General features: G+C 33.1%; 1 protein-coding gene across 2 annotated transcripts; it reads right to left on the bottom strand.

The window, feature by feature from the left end:
- Positions 1 to 388: 388 nt before the first annotated feature.
- Positions 389 to 19,275, bottom strand: LOC148273434 (lysosomal proton-coupled steroid conjugate and bile acid symporter SLC46A3). Of its 2 annotated transcripts, XM_088238722.1 has the most exons (9): positions 18,870 to 19,242; positions 13,629 to 13,835; positions 11,144 to 11,318; positions 9,398 to 9,586; positions 5,534 to 5,824; positions 4,263 to 4,417; positions 3,927 to 4,095; positions 2,644 to 2,803; positions 389 to 548 (listed from the first exon to the last, which is right to left on the bottom strand). In XM_088238722.1, the coding sequence occupies exons 1-9, from the start codon at positions 18,882 to 18,884 to the stop codon at positions 452 to 454; spliced, it is 1,458 nt and encodes a 485-aa protein (XP_088094848.1). In that variant the 5' UTR covers positions 18,885 to 19,242; the 3' UTR covers positions 389 to 451. The 2 variants fall into 2 exon arrangements, with proteins under 2 accessions (XP_088094848.1, XP_088094849.1); XM_088238723.1 differs by lacking the exons at positions 3,927 to 4,095; positions 4,263 to 4,417; positions 5,534 to 5,824; positions 9,398 to 9,586 and having other exon boundaries at positions 18,870 to 19,275.
- Positions 19,276 to 19,488: the final 213 nt, after the last annotated feature.

Below are 19,488 nucleotides of genomic sequence, written 5' to 3'. Positions count from 1 at the left end.
TTTGAGTATGCCCAAATGTTTGCAGACAGGCTGGATTTCCTCCACGGGGAGTTATCTAGATCTAAATTTGTTGCAACAGAGGGAAAATATTTTTGAGAAGGGAACATGCAAGTCTAGGTATTTACAGGGCTTATGACCTTGTCATTGGCTGGTTTAAGTGGCCATTTTGCACACTGCGTAACATTCACTATTCACTAATATCATTTAGCAACTTTAAACAACGTAATTTTGTTTAAATCACTAAATGATGCATAGTAAATCACTAAGTAACTTCATAAAATTTCAAGATTTGTTGATATCATTCCATAAATATAATTTTTAAAGATAATAGTATATCCTAAGATATAGAAATACAATGATTTAGGAGGGGTGAAAGAAAGAAATTTGCTGTAATTGTAAATATTTATAAATTTATTTCTGTTGAACAAACAATTGATGGTTTAAAATTATATCAGTCATCGCGAAGAGGATCATTTACTGTTATTCTCAATTCATCATTATCTTCATCTTGTGCAAGTGGTTCTCCGCCAAGAGATATGTGGATACATCTGGAAAATCATTCATATTTAATATTAACCTTCTGGGGCCGACGGTCTTGTAATCTCTCACCAAACCATTCCCGTAGCCACTTTTGATTTAATATTTATTTTTATGATTGTATAACGAATAAGGCAATTAAAAATTAATAACCAAGCCTGAGAAGACCTAAACTGTACAAAGAACATTTTAGGGCACTAAAATAAACATTACAGTCCCTTGATTTACGAAGAAAAAATTAACAAAAAAGATTTCTAGTAAATCAATTACAATGCAACTGTACCTCCACCACATCGGGAATCGATGTTGAGACCTCAAGCATGGTAGGCAAACGCCAACGAGCTGGACTTATCTCCACTCGATTTCCTTTTTCAGGATTTTTACCTGAGAGTAGCCATTGAGTCAAAAACACTTGTCCAGGATTCCAGTTCTATTCCACACACAGAACAGTATCTTTCATGTGGATGAAGACCCAGACACGGACAATTTTAACATCATTATACCCCATAATAAATATCTCCTAGTCCGGGCGCAATTCTGAATACAGTTCTCAATGTTTTTCACTTGGTGGTTACTTTTAGGTAAAAAATACTTCGGGAAAAAAGGAAATCGAGTGGAGATTAGTTTGCATCGTTATCTGGTAATTAACATGTTAACCTACCGCACATGAAGTCTCAGGTTTGACTCCTGGAAGTGTTGACATAAGTGTTTATTTGAAGATTTGTTTTTAGATCGGAATATTTGGAATATCTGGAATCTGAAGGATAAGAATAATCATCTCAATTATTTATTTTTAGATTTTCACGGCCGTTATGCAAAATGTTTTTTTCTCTGTCATTATGCCATGTATTGTTTGCGCTCTTTTCATTCCGTGTCGCAGTCGCTGCTATATGCAGCTTGTTAATATGAGATCTGTGTCATTCTCAATCTACACTTTTATATGATTTCATTACCAGGATGATTTTAACCGCATCCCATCATCTCTGCTTATACAGACGGGGTGTAAAATCTTATCGATTTTGATCGCTTCTTTTACCAATCGAGTTTGGTAACTCTTCGGTCTCCCTAAGATTACAGGCTCAAAGGAAAGATTACGCCCAGTTTGTATGTGGTGTTCGGCCAAAGCCAATTTTTCGAGGTAGCTAAGCCTGCATGCACTAATGTGCTCTTTTACTCTTGCAATTTTTCTGGCAGTCTGCCTGATGTACACTGGGACCGTTTTTACAAGCCATTTTGTAAATACTGTCAGTTTCGAGACGGTCCCGGTTGCTTGCTGATCAATCTTGATAACACCCAAGAGGCTGGAATTCAGCCTTGTCTACAAACATTTGAACATACACAAAATATTGTTTATGTCATTAGTGTATTTTCATTACCTCCTTCCATATCCCCTCTATCCCACTTAGGTTTAGCGGGTTATTCCTTTAAAAATAAATATCTGTTTATTGGGTCTGTCTATCAAGTACAGTAGTATGCGGCCAATTTACAGATCTAGAGAGACAATTTTTGTGGTATATTCTATAATTTTTATTGAAAATTATAAATTCAAATTGGTCAGAGCTTTTGCTTATCATGCACGAGTTGCTGTGTTGAATTCTCAGCAAGGTCGACTTAAGAATGTATATTTAAAAGTTTTTTTTCACAGTAATATTTAATAGTCCCTGAACTGAATCTGAAGCATAAGAGTGATCATCGTGTCTTCATGTATCAAATGATGGAAACACACTGCAATCGGAATACCAATGTGGTGCCCTATGCACCACTGGGTGAGGATAAGGGAATGATAAGGACAAGCGGTGGTTTTCCTGTTGTACGAGTCATATGGAAGATGGTTAAATACCAAAGAACATTTTATATTTGTTGACTTTGTGAAGCTTAGAGATCGGTGATTACAATTTATGGATGTCTGTAAACGACATACAAAAATATTCTAGATAGACATCCAACCATTTTTTAAATCTCAAGACGCGATGAAGAATAACAAAAAGTGATTAATGATAAACTCCAGCTAGATCTGGGGCTTAAGATAGTCCTAATATTCTCCTACAACCTGGAAATGTAAGAGATGTGGTGGATTATGTAAATCGAGTACGGTTCAATACTTACAAGGCCAGTAAAAAAACAGAGATTTGTGTTGCCATAGTAAGGTAGAAAATAGCTGTAGGGTGATTAGTTTTCACTGTAGCATTATATAGCTGGGAGTAAAGAGCAGCGGAAAACAGCGATACTGCATTATCACATACAGACAGGAATGCAAACACTTTACCTGAAAATAATAATTCATTATATCATTAGTTCTGTTTTATGTATACATATATGGGCGGTCTGACCATAGAACGAATGGATTAGCCATAAATTTACTAATCTATATAATAGCTAATGTGTAACTTAAAATAATTTAAAATCAAGATCGAAATTTATTGCAACAGAAAGGGAAAACATTTTTGAGAAGGGAATATGGAAGTCTAGGCATTTATATGGCTTGTGATCTGTCATTGGCTGGTTTAAGTGGCCACTTTATTTATGTATCAGGGCCTTCATAGTGTTAATTAGTTTGTATCATGTGTATTGTTTAAAGGGTCTGTTGTCTGTCTGGAACCTTTCCTTTCAATTCGTCTCTTTGTATCATTAATTTGCCATTCACAAAGTTAAATAAAGTTGTACGAAACTATTAAAAACATCCGTATTATGGTTTCTAATAGCCAAAAGAATGCTATATCAATGAACAAATTCCATTTTATAGAAGTCTAGGCATTTACAGTGCTTATGACCTGTCATTAGCTGATTTACGTGGCCAATTTGTTCACCATTGTGCCTATGTTTAAATATCCACAGTTCCTCAACTCCACCAGCTGTTGATCTTTGTGGAGTAAAAGAGCTGAAATCTTTGCTGATGTGGGTGAGATTCATCTGGCTGAATTATTTTACCTACTAGACAATGCCCGAAAACACTTTTTCAATTTTTATGCATCTTATACTGGTTAGTTAAATTAACAATGTTTTGTGAGTTAAAATGTTTGTAGAGAGGCTGGATTTCTAGTTATTAAGATTTGTGGTCACTTAACTGTACTCTCTGCTGCAATAAATTTAGATCTTAATAACTCTCTAGAGTGAAATCCAGCCTGTCTGCAAACATTTGGATATACTCAAAACATTGTTGAATATAATATTACTTTGTTGGTATTCGTAACGACCGGTGATGGGTTTGAGAATCTTTTATTTAAACATAAAAAAAATGGTAGAAGGTCTCATACAAAACTATTTCCTGGTGTAGATAAGTGCAAAATTCCGGAACAGACTATCTTTTATTTGATATGGTTTTTTATTTATTACAATAATTTATTTCTTAATTGACACTATCGTTAACTAAATTTGAAATGGAAAAATACCTCTTTCTTGAACGAGGACAGTTTTAGATGTGATGGACCGAATCAACGGTGCTACACATGGACCGAGGGAGGCGACAGATGCCCCGACATAGAATAATTCTGGCACTTTTGCTATTATGAAGAAGACTCTACCAAGTGCATGTGATAAGGCACCTACCATTACAATAATCTGAAAATGTAAACACAATACTCACTATTATTTAAATGTTTACAATAAGGTAAAAATACGATGTTTATAATTTTTTTTTTGTAAAACAGCATGAGTACTATTTCAAAATCAAACGGAGGGATTAGCATACTTAAATATAATTTTGATAATCGGTAACCACCACATACCGTGTCTTTCCATTTGAAGACTTTAGACATTAGGGGGATACCAATCAACATCATTATCACATATCCCGAACTTTGGAATGTTTTAAATGTTGAGTATGAAACAGTATCCCATCCAAACACTTTAATTGTGTAGAGGTACAGCATTGGTTTTTCATCTAAAATAAATAAAGGTGATGTCATCTACACATTTGTGATAAAGCACTTTTAAGGGATTTACATAGGTGGGTATATATTCTACATAGTGGTTAAAAATAAGATAACCCAAGAAACCATTGATTTAAGGCTGTAAAATAAGTATTATATCATGTATTGTAAACTATCATAAACCGAGTTTTTAGTTTGATTGTACTTTTGAAATAGGATATACATACATATATTTTTCATTAGGATTCTGTTTTAAGTGGAATCAACTATTTAAAAAATAAGACTATAAATACGAGAAAATAAGTTTAACCCAAAAGATATTGTGTAGAGCAACATTGACTAATTTGATAATTATGCAGGAAAAAAGTGAAAGAACAAATAATAATTTGCTCACAAATTAATTGTAAAGGTACAAATATTTTTTTTCAGAAAAAAAAACACAATTAGACTTTATACCTAAATAATGAGCAAGTTAAGCAAAAAAAAATGTTTGTATGTATTGTATAATCATCGCTACAATTTTTTTAAGTTTCGTAATTTTTTAATTACTCCGCGCGTGATGTCACTAGATCTCTTCGGTGAGTTGTCCTGATTGGTGGGTTGGCTTACTGTAAACCAGAAATCTATCACAATACTCTATCATTGGCTTATTTAGAAGAACTTGTGACGACATTTAAAGTAGTTTTTTATCATTTTTATGGATTTTTTCATACATTCTAGAGAAACTTTGCCATATAATCAAATGATCTAATTTTTACCGCGTGTAAGAAAACATTTTTTATATCTAATTTCCCGAGCACTGAATTTCCTTATTGCAATATAGTTTACTTGGACCAACAACTTAGTAAAAAATAAAAAAATCGTCAGGTTTCTGGCAAAAGTTAGTAAATGCTAATTTTAAGAAAATGATTTAAAAAAAAAAAAAACCTGTCTGAAAAGTTAATAACAGATTCTAAGAGTAGAAATACACTTTTTTTAAATGATAATTTAAAAGTTTGATTTCATAATATTATCTTATGCAAGTAAACTATCAAGTTTTATAATATCACGTTAAAAGTTTTACACAAAACAGGAAAATGATAGTTACCAACTTCTACCAGAAACTTGATATAACCACAAATATTTACCTCTTTGGAATGTGTATAAAGCCATGCTTAACATTAAAATCAATAAATATAAACGTCTGTATCCAGGTCTTTGTTTGAAAAGAACTTTGACGGAATCTTTAACATGTTTTCCATCAAAAAAATCACTGAAAAAGTTTTTCACTCCAGCTTCTGCCATTGATTGCTGCTTTTTTGATGTTTGCCAACTTAGATTTAAAAATGCTATGAGTATGGCAAGTAACAACATTGAAGCATTAATGGCAAATAGTATTGTGAAAGATTTGTTAAAAACTTGACTGAAGAGGTAGGAACCTGTAAAACATGAACTAGATTAGTTGGTAAAGATGTAAGAAGAATGTCGCACAAAATCACTATTCTTCATAATGAATCTATCCATAATAGAGCTTGAGAATTTAAAGCTACATTAAAATATCATATAAAGCTTATTAATATCATTTCACTTTTAAAGAAATTATCAATAGATGTCTCTTTTTGTAACCATTCCCTTACTGTACAAAAAACATCTGCACGTTTTGTGGCTGTGCAGTCAATACACTATAAAAAATGTAACATTCATAGGCTCTTGCTTTAATCAAGTGTATTTGAAGTCAAAAGTATTTTAAATAAATTCGCTTAAAATATTGAAAAACCATTTGCTAATTCTCACAGCACGGGCAAACAGATCATAGCATTCTGACAGCGGTACAGGCTGGCCTATGTTGTTCTTCCACAAATCTGGCCTTTTTCTGCGGATGTTCTCTCTCAAACATCTCATAACGCTCAAATAATATTGTTTATTCACTGTTTGACCCCCAAGAAGAAATTCCGAATGAATAATATCACAAATATTGAAGAAAGCAGCGAGCATGACCTTGATTATTGAGTGACTTTGACGTGGTTTTTTCGGTTTCGGCTCATTGGGCAAGCACCATTCCGATGCCTGTTGGCTAGTTAGCATATCGTACTCATAACCCATGTCTCATCTCGCTCTATGAATGTGGGGTCCATTCAAACTCTTTCCAGCATATCCTCAGCCAATTGCGTTCGTTGCTGCATTTGATAAAAAATCAGCACTTTTGGAACAAACCGCGCTGCGATGCATCTCAAGCCCAAAACATCAAACCAAAATTATTCCAACCAATTTATGAGAGATGTTTAAGCTATAATGATGATTTTCAAGTACTAATTTCTTCACTTTGTCGATGTTTTCTTCAGTATTCGAAGTTGAAGGATGTCCAGGACGAGATGAGTCTTCAACCACTTCACGACCCACTTTGAGCACTTTGTACCACTCAAATGCTCTTATTCTTGATATAGTAGAGTCACCATAGGCTTTCTGCAATATTTTCAACGCGTCTGTACCCGAAATTTCATTCGCAACACAAAGACGCAAGACAAAAGACAAATTCTTTGTTAAATTATTTTCTCCATAGTAAAAATCGCAACACGCACTTAAGTACAACCAATGTTTTTGATAGCTGGCAACAAACTAAATGACAGATCGCGCTCAAACTTAGCGTCAATATAGAGTACAGTTGTACCAACTTGGGAAGAAAAAAAAAATCCGAAAAACCATTTACGCGGGCCTTATAAATTATTCAGTCCCGGTATTTATCTGACAGTATTTACATATTATATAAGTAATAAAGTAGAATTTTAATGAAAACATAATGTATTACATATATAATAAATTGGCAACAAAACCAAAATTTGACAAACAAAAATTAATTCATTTAGCAGATTATCGCAGTCTAATCGCAAGGTAATCTAAATTTTAAAGTTATTAAGAATAAACATGTTGCTTTATACCTCTATATAAGAGCACCCCCCACAAAAACACTGTATATCTATTTTAATAAATGCTGGTCAAATATAATTTAAAAAAAAGGTTTATTGAAGTAAGTTTTAAGGCTCTTGTTTAAAACAATATTTTAAAATAATAATGTTTTTAATTAATATGTTCAAATACGAGGGCGGATTGATAATGATGCTACCTAGCGCTAGATGGCAGCACAAACACAAAAAAGATTTATTTTTTCAAATTGCGATCTGTCAAACGGCAGCTGTTAAAATGTCACACAAATTCATCGATTAGTTTATTTGTTGTAGTCGTTTGAAGTAAACAACTTTTGTGTTTCTTGAAAAATAAAAAAAAAGCAAATTTCGTGCAGTGATTAAACATTATTATTTGAAAGGGAAAACGGCGAAAGAGACAAAAGAAAAGCTCGATAACCATTACGGTGAGTCTGCTCCGTCAGATTAGATGCTAAAATATTGGATTGCTGAATTTAAACGCGGCCGAACAAGCACTGCAACAATACCATCAACAGGAAGGCCAAAAGAGGTGGTTACTAAAGAAAATATCAAGAAAATCCTCGATATAGTTATGAATGATCGCCGAGTGAAGTTGCGTGAGATTGTTGAAATGGTAAACATCTCATATGAACGTGTGTTCAACATTTTGCATGAACATTTGCATATGAAAAAGCTATCGGCAAGATGGGTGCCGCGTTTGCTCAGTGTCGAACAAAAACGATTTCGAGAGACCACTTCACAGCAGTGTTAGGACATGATAAAGCGTAATCCTGTTGATTTTTGGCGTCGATTAATAACTGTTGATGAAACGTGGGTGCACCACTACACACCTGAAACCAAAAATCAATCGAAACAATGGGTGGAAGCTGGTGGAAGTGCTCCGAAGAAGGCAAAGGCAAAAAGTAAAATCGGCTGGCAAGGTTATGGCCACTGTATTTTGGGATGCACTCGGAATATTTCTCTTTGATTATCTTGAAAAAGGATCCAGAATCACAGGAAAGTATTATCGTGCATTATTGGATCAATTGAATGATGCAATCAAGGAAAAACGACCACATTTAAAGAAGAAAAAAGTGCTTTTTCTTCAAGACAACGCCACCGGTTCACACAGCATTAGATACGATGCCAAAATTACGTGAAATACACTTCGAATTGGTTGATCATCCACCTTATAGTCCAGATTTAGCTCCTAGTAACTTTTTCCTGTTTCCAAACTTGAAAAAATGGCTCGCAGGAAAAATATTCAGCTTAAATGAAGAAGTGATTACCGAAACTAACGCGTATATTGAGAGGTTCCCGAAATCGTATTATTCAGATTGTATAAATAAGTTGGAATATCGTCTTACTAAGTGTGTCGAAGTAAAAGGAGACTATGTTGAGAAATAAATGGTTTTTGAAAAAAAAAAAGTGTTTTTTCCTACTTAGGTAGCTTCATTTTCAATCCGCCCTTGTTGTTGTTCAATAAATCATTTGATGCCCAGAGAGATGTATAACATGATTTATTTGATGCTGCAGTCAGCATTATAGGATAACTCCCATAACAGACTGTGAAATATGAGAAATACAGTTTCAAAAGCGTAGTATGATAGTCAATATATACATATACACACACATATATACGAACATATATGTATACATGTAGATACAAAAATAAACAACCATCTCCCAAAACATATATATGTAAAAGGAGATAGCAAGCGAATTGTCATTTTAAAGGAAAATTATGAAATTCATTAGTACAGTTTCTGGGCATGTAGAACAGTGCATTAGATTGTGAAATTTGAAACATATAAATTGGTCTATTCTAGCATTTTTGGATTATGTATACTTCCAGAAATCAACTTTAAAATGTATTTCATGAAAAAAATTAAAAGATTCAAGTGTGTTGCAATACAATATCCCTGCTAGAAACAATACTTATATTAGTTAAAATAAAAGTCACGTAAAAAGCACTTATAAACCCTCTCTATTTCGAAGATTTGGTTCAACTCAGAATGGCCCTTCATAACTCAGATCTGTGCCAAACTGATATACAGTGTGTTGCAGAGGAGGTTTTATATATTTGTTTACCAAGTGCTACACCAGTCGGCATTGTGCTCAAATAACATATGTCTAATATTCCAACACGCATGGTTCTGTTGTGAGTAGATGAAACATCTGAAATGTAGGAAAAACAGGCAGCAAATATGGCCACATCTGCACCAGTTAGAGCACTCGGTATTGTTGCCAAGTAAATTACATATTCAAGAGGCCATGTGTCTGGAAAATGCAAGAAAATATTATTACTTTTATTCAAAAGCAAAGAAATCAACCCTTTTCACCTCAGACTAGAAAAATCCCAAAATAAAATTATAATAAAAAATAGTCGTTCACATTGTTTTTTTATTTCAGTACCTATTTAATTCTAGTCAATAGGGTTAGATTAGCAAGTTTACACCACCAAGCATAACCTTGAAATTCACAAAATTATAAAAAAATATTTAACATTAAACATTGAGGCCGATGATTAACTTCATGAGATTAAAAGGGTTAAGACCTATAAGCAAGAAGTCATATTTTGAGATTTGACACTTTTTAGTATTTATCAACTTAATGAAAATTAAAAAAAACTGTAATTAATCATAAGTAAAAAAAAACAGTATGTCCAATTGTTTGTAAAGCATAAAACCTGTGTGTGTCATATCTACACTGAGTTTTTGCTTATGAATCTATTTATTGTGTTATTGCTTAAAAAACATTTTATCATTTTTCGTACGAAAATATATTTTTTTATGCTCATTGCTTTATTTAAATAGTTCAAAATTTCTTGTGGAACATTACCTCATATTTAACGCATTTTGTGATTTTTGTCAAAAAGCTGCCTTCTTGCTTAGACGGCAGTATAGATACTAGGAAACAAAAATACTTTTCAATTCTTACACTTCTTAGACCAGTTGGTTTTATCAACAATATTTTGAGTATGACTAAATACGTGTAGCCTAGTTAAGACAATATGTATTTGAAAGTACTGAAAGTGTCTCTGCGCAACAATTAGGTTGTACAAAGAAAGAAATGAGTGATGGCACTGCATGTGTGAGATAAGCATGGTAGACATAAAGAGTGCAGAATCACCTATGTACATGAGTATGCATCCATGCCTCACCTCGCCGGAGCGAGTCGTGCTCCTCCCAGGCATGGATGATAGATTTACCTAGATCCTAGAAGTAGTTAAGGAAAGCCCCACTATGTAACATAGATCAAATAAATACTGACTATTTACAGAAAGTGTTTTTTATTACAACCCTCTGTCTACCCTAAGAGCCCAAAGACTCTGTTATTACAGGATTATCCCCCTGTGATGCTGAACTCCAGCTATCTCTCTGTTTTGAGGGTCTCAGTGGGGGACGCTGTCCATCTGATATTCCATGAAGAGCTATATATGGAATTCTTGTGGAAATTTATTGTGTATGACCAATCTTACATTTCATGTCAATCCAGGTAAACAACGCAAAAATCAGATCTTAAATAAATATTTTGTAAACAATGTTTTGAGTTTGTCCAAATTTTTATAGAAGTAATTTTCTAGAAGAAATATATGTGTTCAAATATAGACAGAATGGTGAATGTCACACAGTGTGCAAAGTGGCCACTTAAACCAGCCAATGAGAGGTCATAAGCCCTGTAGACGCCTAGATTTCATATTCCCTTCTATAATGTTGATTCATCTCTGTTGTAATATGTTAAAATGTATTTTACCTTTTTAGGAATTAAAACTGCACCCTCATGCATTGTAGCCAAACGCAATACTTACTAAACCACGAGGTAAATAAATATTACCTTTCAATGATATAATAATAACCATGCAAGAATATATCAGTTTTCCAATTAATCCGGCAAGTAGAATAGCCTTTCTTCCACGTTTATCACTCCATGCTCCGAGGAAAAAGGCCAGGACTATTGGCACTACATGACCAGAAATTCCATTCCACTGATGAAACGTAGACACAGTTTTCTGAAAAAAAAAATATTTAAATAGTATCTTAATCAAAAATCCTCACAATTTATCTGGTTTCATCAACAACTAAAACAGAATTTAATATTGTTGTCTAATTTTTTGTCAAAAAATAAAACTTAATAATGTACAGTTCAACTAAAAATAGAAAGTTAATTGTACAGTGTCCATCTATGACGTTAGTAACATCAATATATATAAAAGACAAAAAATCATCATCGTCATTCCATGTCAGCTCCCTAGTCGGAGCATATGGTGTCTATGAAGATTCTCCAAACATCTCTTTTGGCTGCCAGCTCCTGTGCATCTTCCCAAATCAAGTTCGCGTCCCGTAGTTCAGACATGAACTGCCGATGAACAGTGAGCAGTGGATGTCCAGGGCTTCGTAGTACATCGCCAAGCCAATCGTATCACCTCCGCTTGTTGCGCGCGAGTTTGTTGCGTCCGTTCTCTTATTACTTCATTCCTCACAAAGTAAAACCACCGCACACCCAAGATTCTTCTAAGACATCTATTCTCGAAACTCAGAGTTTTGCTATCTTGGCTAGTGAGGTGCCACGATTCACATCCGTAGAGGAGAATAGGTGTTATGCAGGCTTTACATGGACGCCATTTGGTTTTCACTGAGTAAATATCCGATCTCCAGACAACCGTCATACTGTTGAATGTGGCGCATGCTGTTCCTAGCCGTACCTTCGGTTCTTTTTGAAAGCTGTCTATTTCCGTAACACACTCCCAGGTATTTGAAATTCCTTACCCTTTCGATGACTTGTTTTGGCAGTCAGGGGATTTTGGGCATCAAGGTATGAAGTGTTACACAGTACATGGGTTTTCGCACAATGTTGATTTTTAAACCCATGCATGGGGAGTACCTATTTTGGCTAAATACAGTGGCCTGAAGACCTCTGACTAAATTGTCAATTATAACCGCGCATCATCGCCATACTCTAGGTTGCAGAGTTTTTGGGAAGAGGAGATGGATATTCCTCAATCTAGTGGAATTTACTTTCTTAAGATGACAAAAAATACATACAGTAAAAAGACAAAAAAAGGCCTGTAAAAAAAGTGGCCATAAAAGGCTTTATGAGTTAAACCAATATTTCACAACCACCCTGCCAGGAATCTAACCCAGGACCTCAGGCATGGTAGGCAAACGTGCCAACTACTTATAAGAAATATAAAGAGAGAAAAAAGAGTAGAAAAAAAGAAAAAGAAGATTATAAAGTATAGTTTTTTGTAAAAAATGTTTGTAGACAAGGACTGAATTCAACCCCTTACGAGTGCTGTTAATATTAACATTACAAAAGAGATGAAGGATATTTTAGATAAGAGAATATAGAAGTCTAGGCATCTACAGGGCTTATGACCTGTCATTGGTTGGTATACATGGTTATTTTACACAACGTGTAATATTCACCATTCTGCCTATAACATATACATCCTATTCTTCCATCTGTTAATGCTTGTGAAGTATAAAAACTGAAAAATATTTTCTGACATTGCCTAGTATGCAGGTGAAATAATTCAATCAGATGAATCTCACCCGCATCAATAAAGGTTTTTGGTTTTTTGTATTTATAAAATAAGAAATATTTTTATTTACTTTTTAAATAAAGATTATCTGACGCCAGTTATAAAGACATTGCAATTTTTGAAAATTTGTAGCGACCACTTGTTCCAGAAACCTGACGATTTCATAGTCCCTGAATTGGTAAGTAAAGCATAATTTTTATCAAGATACTCTGTGGTTTGTGCACCATTAGATGCGGAAAGTGAACAATTAAATAAACATTATTATGTATTGTATATTTTTTTAATTTGGTCAGCAGGGAAGGAACATTTATTCAAGTATCAATCTCTGTTACGGTGGTTTAAATTAAAGTTATTACTTTCGACATTTGAAATCAACAGATTTAAAACTAGTTTACTTCAGAATATTCAGAGATGGGGTAGGAGGGAAAGAAAACATGTGGGTACATACCTCTTTTCCGTTGGACAGTTGGAGTATTTACAACTTGGACAAACAAAAATAATTTGTTTAATGCAATATGATTTGAAGAAAAACACAGTGAACGAGGTCTGACAAACAAATAAGTATGAGAACTGTTTTATTAGTATGTCATTTGATGTTATAACGATTCACATTAGGTAGTATGTAGGTAGTTATGTAGGTCTTCTGATTAAGTACCAAAAAGGATGGATCAAACTAAAATGAGGAAAGAGGGTAAAAGGAATCAGGCCAGGAGATACACAAAAGATGGTGTAAAATACTAAAACATAAAAAATAGTAATATACATCTGAAAATATACCTGAACTTTGTTATTGATTTCAGTATTGTTTGTTTCATTAAGATGATTACATATTTCAGGGGAAAGTCCATGATTAACTAAACATGCTTTGCTGACGAAGAATCCTTGTTCCACGACCGAAGTGATCATAAAAGCAAACATGTAAAAGAACATGACAGGTTCCACTGTTATAGCGTAAACCCATGGTTTCTTAATTGGCTGGTTGACCTAAAATATAAAAACATAGTACTCATTATAATAAGCCCGTGTTCGGACGTATGAAGAATACGCTGCTGTGTGTGAAATAGAATCGTGGATAAGTGTTTTTGGCGGGATGGCTATTCTCAGGAATCCAGAAAGATAAAATTGAATGGAGATATGTCCGCCTTGTAGTGCAGTAATTAGCACAGTCGCCTGTTTGAGGGTTCGATTCCTGGCAAGGACGACTGTCTGATCTGCAAGTCTTGGTTTGATATGTAAATTTAATAAATGAAATATAGTATTTATTATTTATTTTGAATCTTGAAATAGGGCACACATAAACATATTCTTATGTGTGCTTTAATAATAACAATGTACATATATTTCATTTATAAGTTGGTTAACACATATTTCTTAACCTTCTGTTTTTTTTAATTTTTTTATAAAGAATTTTATTTTTTTATTCATAAATGTTTTTTCCCATATCATAATATTTTTTCCTGCCTTATATAATTGAATTTCTATTGCATGTATTTTTTATTTCTTCAAGTGTGTACTTTTACTGCATTTTATAATGTATGTAAAGGTCAATAGGAATACTAATAAATAAATGAGGCGCGTTAAAACAAACGTGGCATTCTACATTTTTTTTTTCCATTTCGAGTAATATGCAATAAATGTATTTTTCTCAGACTGTAAGAATAATATATTACAGATAGCCAGAAGTTATATTTGATTGTGATTATTCAGTAAATATTATAAACCTGTTTTAAATTAATAGAAGGTTTTGGTTCTGTAACGTAAAGGAAACTGGCGTTGATGTTGCAGAATTAAATTAATACATTGAGATACTCTCATTTATGCTCCTAAACCTTCACAGTTATCAGTAGAATTTTTGTTTCTGTATCCATCGCCTTATCTTACTCATTTTAGACCAATAGTGGAGATTGCCGTCATTGTTTTAAGACACATAACATATTTGAGGAAACAAATAACTTTGTGATTTTCCGTGTTGAATAATTTAAATATCACTAAATGTTATTAAATTAAATATTTGTATATAACCACTAACCGACTTTTCTATGTTTACCGGTTTCGAGACGTACCCGTCTCTTCGTCAGGACACCAATTAAACCAACATGTTGCACAAAAATATAAAAACAACACCTGACGAAGAGACGGGTACGTCTCAAAACCGGTAGACATAGAAAAGTCGGTAAGTGGTTATATACAAATATTTAATAACATTTAGTAAAATGTTTGACCACAAAGTTAATGCTTTAAAAATTAATAATAATTTTAATATTGTTTGATTTTGTGATTTTAAACAAAATAAATATAAAGTTAAATTGTTCATAAATAAATCAACAGAAAATAAGTATTTTTTAAGATAAAATCATTCTTAATATAATTAAAAGCCTTCAGTATGCATTTGCAATGAATATTAAATTTTGGTTCGTTTTCATGTCCGATAGCCCTAGGGACTGATCTGATTAGATTGTCTTCATAAAAAAACAATTTAGATAATTTAAGATACTAAACCTGTAAAGAAATATACAAGATTATTGTAATTAATGATTATTTGGGATAGGTGCTGAATGTACATCTTGAGTGGTTTATAAAATGTATATGTACCACATGTATGTTTTATATATGCATGTAGATGTGCGTATGCATATGTGTATTTGTATACGTTGATATATGTGTGCTTGGATGACCCAAAGTGTGCATTCGGTATTTTTATTAATTACCAATGGTATATAATACCTCCTTGGAAAATGCACATGATGACGATTATTCTTTTTGCACTTAAGTTTTTTTTTAATCACATTTAATGTTTACATCTTTTACTTAATTTACGAAAACTTTATTGGCCCTTTTATGTTAGAAAATCTTTGTTTTTAATATTTATTATGTATGACTATGTTTTCTGAATAAAATAAAATAAAAAATTAAAATAAGCTGTAATAAATGTTTCAGCTCTTTTTTTATATTTTTATTCATAAATTTCATAAAAAGTAAAAGTTTTTGTAAAATTCTAAACATAACTACTTTTACACAAAAGAGACCAACTCTTGTGCTTGGAGAGTGACTTACACTGTTTTAGTTGTTTATTTATAAGAGTTTATATAATTTTAATACGAGTACATGAAAATAAAAATAAAAACATAGGATATATAAAGAATAAACATAATACGATAATACATTCATACTAATTAAAATTTAATGTTGTTTTTACACGAGTTCAAAAAATTTCTTTAGATTAACTTTAAATTTATTTATTGATACATTATTTTTAATAGTTTTTAGTTCATTAGGAAGATTTTAATAATTTTTTACACCTTTGAAGACAAAGCTATTTTGACCATTTTACAGTAATCAACAGATAAATAAATTGAAGAAGTATGGATAATAAAACATATGCACAATGGTGAATGGTACGCAGTGTGTAAATTGATCACTCATCTTCTTTTTTTAATGGCTTTTTCTCCTCCCTATTGGGGGTTCTAGCCAGTGTTATTTGAACTATGTATATAATATATTTTTATTAGTATATTTACACATTTGTTAGTAATACATAGTCAGTGTGTTAGTATTTCACATTTATTACAACATATAAAATTTACATAAAATTTGATGTATAGGTTTATTGGGACAGGAGAGTTATAATATGATTAGAAAGTGGGATGTTAATATCAGAGAGGTCAGATAGGAGCTTAGGAACAATAATTTATAGGGCATAAAAAAAACATATTTTAGACATTCCTTCTTAAGCTGAACTTCTTTCTTCTTTCTGAACGATTCGATTCTGAACAGGCAAGAACCATTACAGCAGTGCCCAATGCGCATTCTGCATATAGAAGATGTCTCAAACCTATTCAGGATTATTTAGAGAAATCGAGGCTTTTCTGTTACATTTGGTTTCAATTGGAAAGGAGGAGGCTACCCAATATTCTTATCATGTGCGAAGTTGCTTCACCTTTGTCGTAATGAGGAGATCACCTAGTGGTAGTAAATTACCATAGGCAGGATTTCCGGAATGGACCGTCTTTTTTGCTAACGCATCCACCTTTTCGTTACCAGGAATACCACAATAGCTAGGGATCCAAGACATAACAAAATTTTCATTTGATGCCTTTGCTAAAGAAAGAAGAAATTGAGTTTCCATGCAGAGCTCATCTTCGGGATAAGAGGATGGAGGAGATTTGATCTTTTTATTTGAGTTTAAAGCGTACTTGCCAACATCTCAGATTGCGACACATTCCACTGTAAATACAGGCACGAAATTATGTAATTTGAATGAAACTTCCAAAGATTGTACTTTGGAAGTCGCTGTCTTCACAATATATGGCCGCACCCACGTGGGTTGGGGAATCTGACCGAGACCCATCAGTGTAGATAATTCTCCAACCTATCGATTTTGACGACCGAATACGGTTGAATGTACACTGTAGCTGTAGGTGGCTTTCTACTGTGAATGTAAGCTCAATATTTGGGCCATAAATAGAAACTTGAAATGGAAAATGACAAAGGGGATGAAGGGTTTTTAGGCTTAGTGTTAAATTCAAAAGATTTCCAAAAATGATAACTGTTGACTAGTATGGGACCAAAAAGATGATGTCACTCGGAAAGTAATTGAACTTTTTTGAGGAGCAGGTTATTTTTTTTGGACAGAGCATTTTAGCAAAAATATATCCGCCAAATACTGTCTTCTCATTCGGAGTGGGGCATCAGACGCCTCTACCTGTAAAGCTTTAATTGGAGAGTACTTCGTGGCTTCGATGACTAGTCTCAGACCTTGGGATTGGATCCAGTCGAGTCTTTGGAGATTCTTTTTTTTAACATGGTTCTAAAAAGAACGAGGCATAATCCAGATAGCTCCGGATATACACAGTGTAAAAAAGTCTCTGTATAAAAATGGTGGCTCCCTTTACGTATTAATTTGGGCTTGACACTTGTTTACTATATGATTTATGTATTTGTTCTATGTAAGATGAGTGTCCAAAATTACTCCCAAGAACTTAATCTGGGTCGTAAAAGGGACAATCTCATCTCCGTGCTGAATGCTTATAGTTGGGAATTTTCCTGTCTATAGATGAAACGAACTGTCTAAATTAGAAAATATTTCATTTATGAAGATGGAGAATAGAAGTGGAAACAGTACACTACCATGAGGAACTGCCGTGCTAAGGTTATTAAATTTAGATACCCTGTTTGCCCGTATGACTCTTTGACTTTCACATTTAAGAAAGACGAAAAGTATTTTAAGATTGGAAATGAAAATTTGAGAGAACCAAGCCATGCAAGAAGGATATCAAGATCAACAGTATTAAAACAGAACAGTTTGAATATTATAAGTTAGGATAGTAAGTGTACAATAGTAATAAATAATATGTTAGAATAAGTATAGATGTAAATATTGTGTTGTAAATGTTTTATTAGACTATATTTATCATAGAACTAAATAAAAACCGCTGCTGAAATCCGAGAGTTAAAATCGTGACTGTCTTATTGTTCATGGCTTGCCTAGTATCGTCTGTAAATTTCAAGAACATTCGTAGTTCTGTGACCTGAACGGAAACCTGATTGGTAAATATCAAATAAGTTGTTGTTAGTTAAATATATATTAATTTGATTGAATACTACTTTTTCTGTTACTCTGGAAAGGATAGGAAGAATGGAGATCTGACGAAAGACTGTCACTTGCGTGGGTGAAGGAATTTTTGGCAGTGGGATGATATTGGCCATTTTCCACATTGACAGGATGGATTGTGAAGTTAAACCGTGATTAATGATGTGAGTTATAATGGGTAGGATAGTCCATGATCAAGGTAATCATAGAAATACTAATCCCATCATATCCACAAGAATTTGACTTTATAGAGAGAAGAACTTTGTATATTTCTGTTTCCGTGACACGAATGAAAGAAAATGGTTGACAATCAGGTAACAGGAGAGATTCTATAAGAGATAAGGTGTTAGATTTTAAAAGGCTATGAAGCTGGATAGGTTTAGAGAAATTACCCGTCCCTGTGCAACATCTACCTATCGAGTACTTACACTATTGGCATCCATGTCGATTTGCGTATTTCTTGTAGATATGGCATAAAGGAAAATGTTGTTTTACTACGTTACGGGCCCAGTAGCTAACAAAAATCATCAAAATAGACACATTTTTCAGTAATGTACGAAGACTGATCATCAAAACTTTACACAATTGTGAAGGCACGCATTTTAACACTTTACATCAAAATTACAATAATTACAATGATCGTTAACGTGACATGTAACTACTTATTAAAGTTTCAATTTTCCGCTGACTCTAACGTATAACATCCTAACCCCACATTTATATACATTTTATTTTAAATTTTACGATTTTAACGTCATGCCCATAGATTACAGTTCAATATAAGAAGCACTTCTGTAGTCTGTGATAAGAAGGTACTTTTGACTTTGACACATTACAATAGTGTTGAACAGTATTTTTTCTGCCAATTTTCAATATCGGTTTCAAATAATTTTCTGTCAGATGGGGTAAATAGAAACGGGTGTTCATGACTAAATAGCTTGATACGTAATAGTTCAATGTCAAAATTATCGTCAATCAATTGTAATAAATCGCATTTCAAACTCCTTAAAATGAACATGCACAATATAATTCAATATAAAGTTGATA

Source organism: Micrasema longulum, unplaced genomic scaffold (assembly GCF_059751315.1).
Source record: "Micrasema longulum isolate JH-2025_06_02 unplaced genomic scaffold, ASM5975131v1 h1tg001954l, whole genome shotgun sequence".
NCBI classification, from domain to species: domain Eukaryota; kingdom Metazoa; phylum Arthropoda; class Insecta; order Trichoptera; family Brachycentridae; genus Micrasema; species Micrasema longulum.
This window is presented reverse-complemented; position numbering and strand designations above follow the sequence as displayed.

What these genes read in the sequence shown, in the direction of transcription:
- LOC148273434 (XM_088238722.1), bottom strand. An exon ending in TATTATTATATCATTGAAAG is followed by an intron (nt 9,587 to 11,143) that starts GTAATATTTATT and finishes TGCATTTTCCAG; the next exon opens with ACACATGGCCTCTTGAATAT. An exon ending in TGTCCTCGTTCAAGAAAGAG is followed by an intron (nt 2,804 to 3,926) that starts GTATTTTTCCAT and finishes TATTATTTTCAG; the next exon opens with GTAAAGTGTTTGCATTCCTG.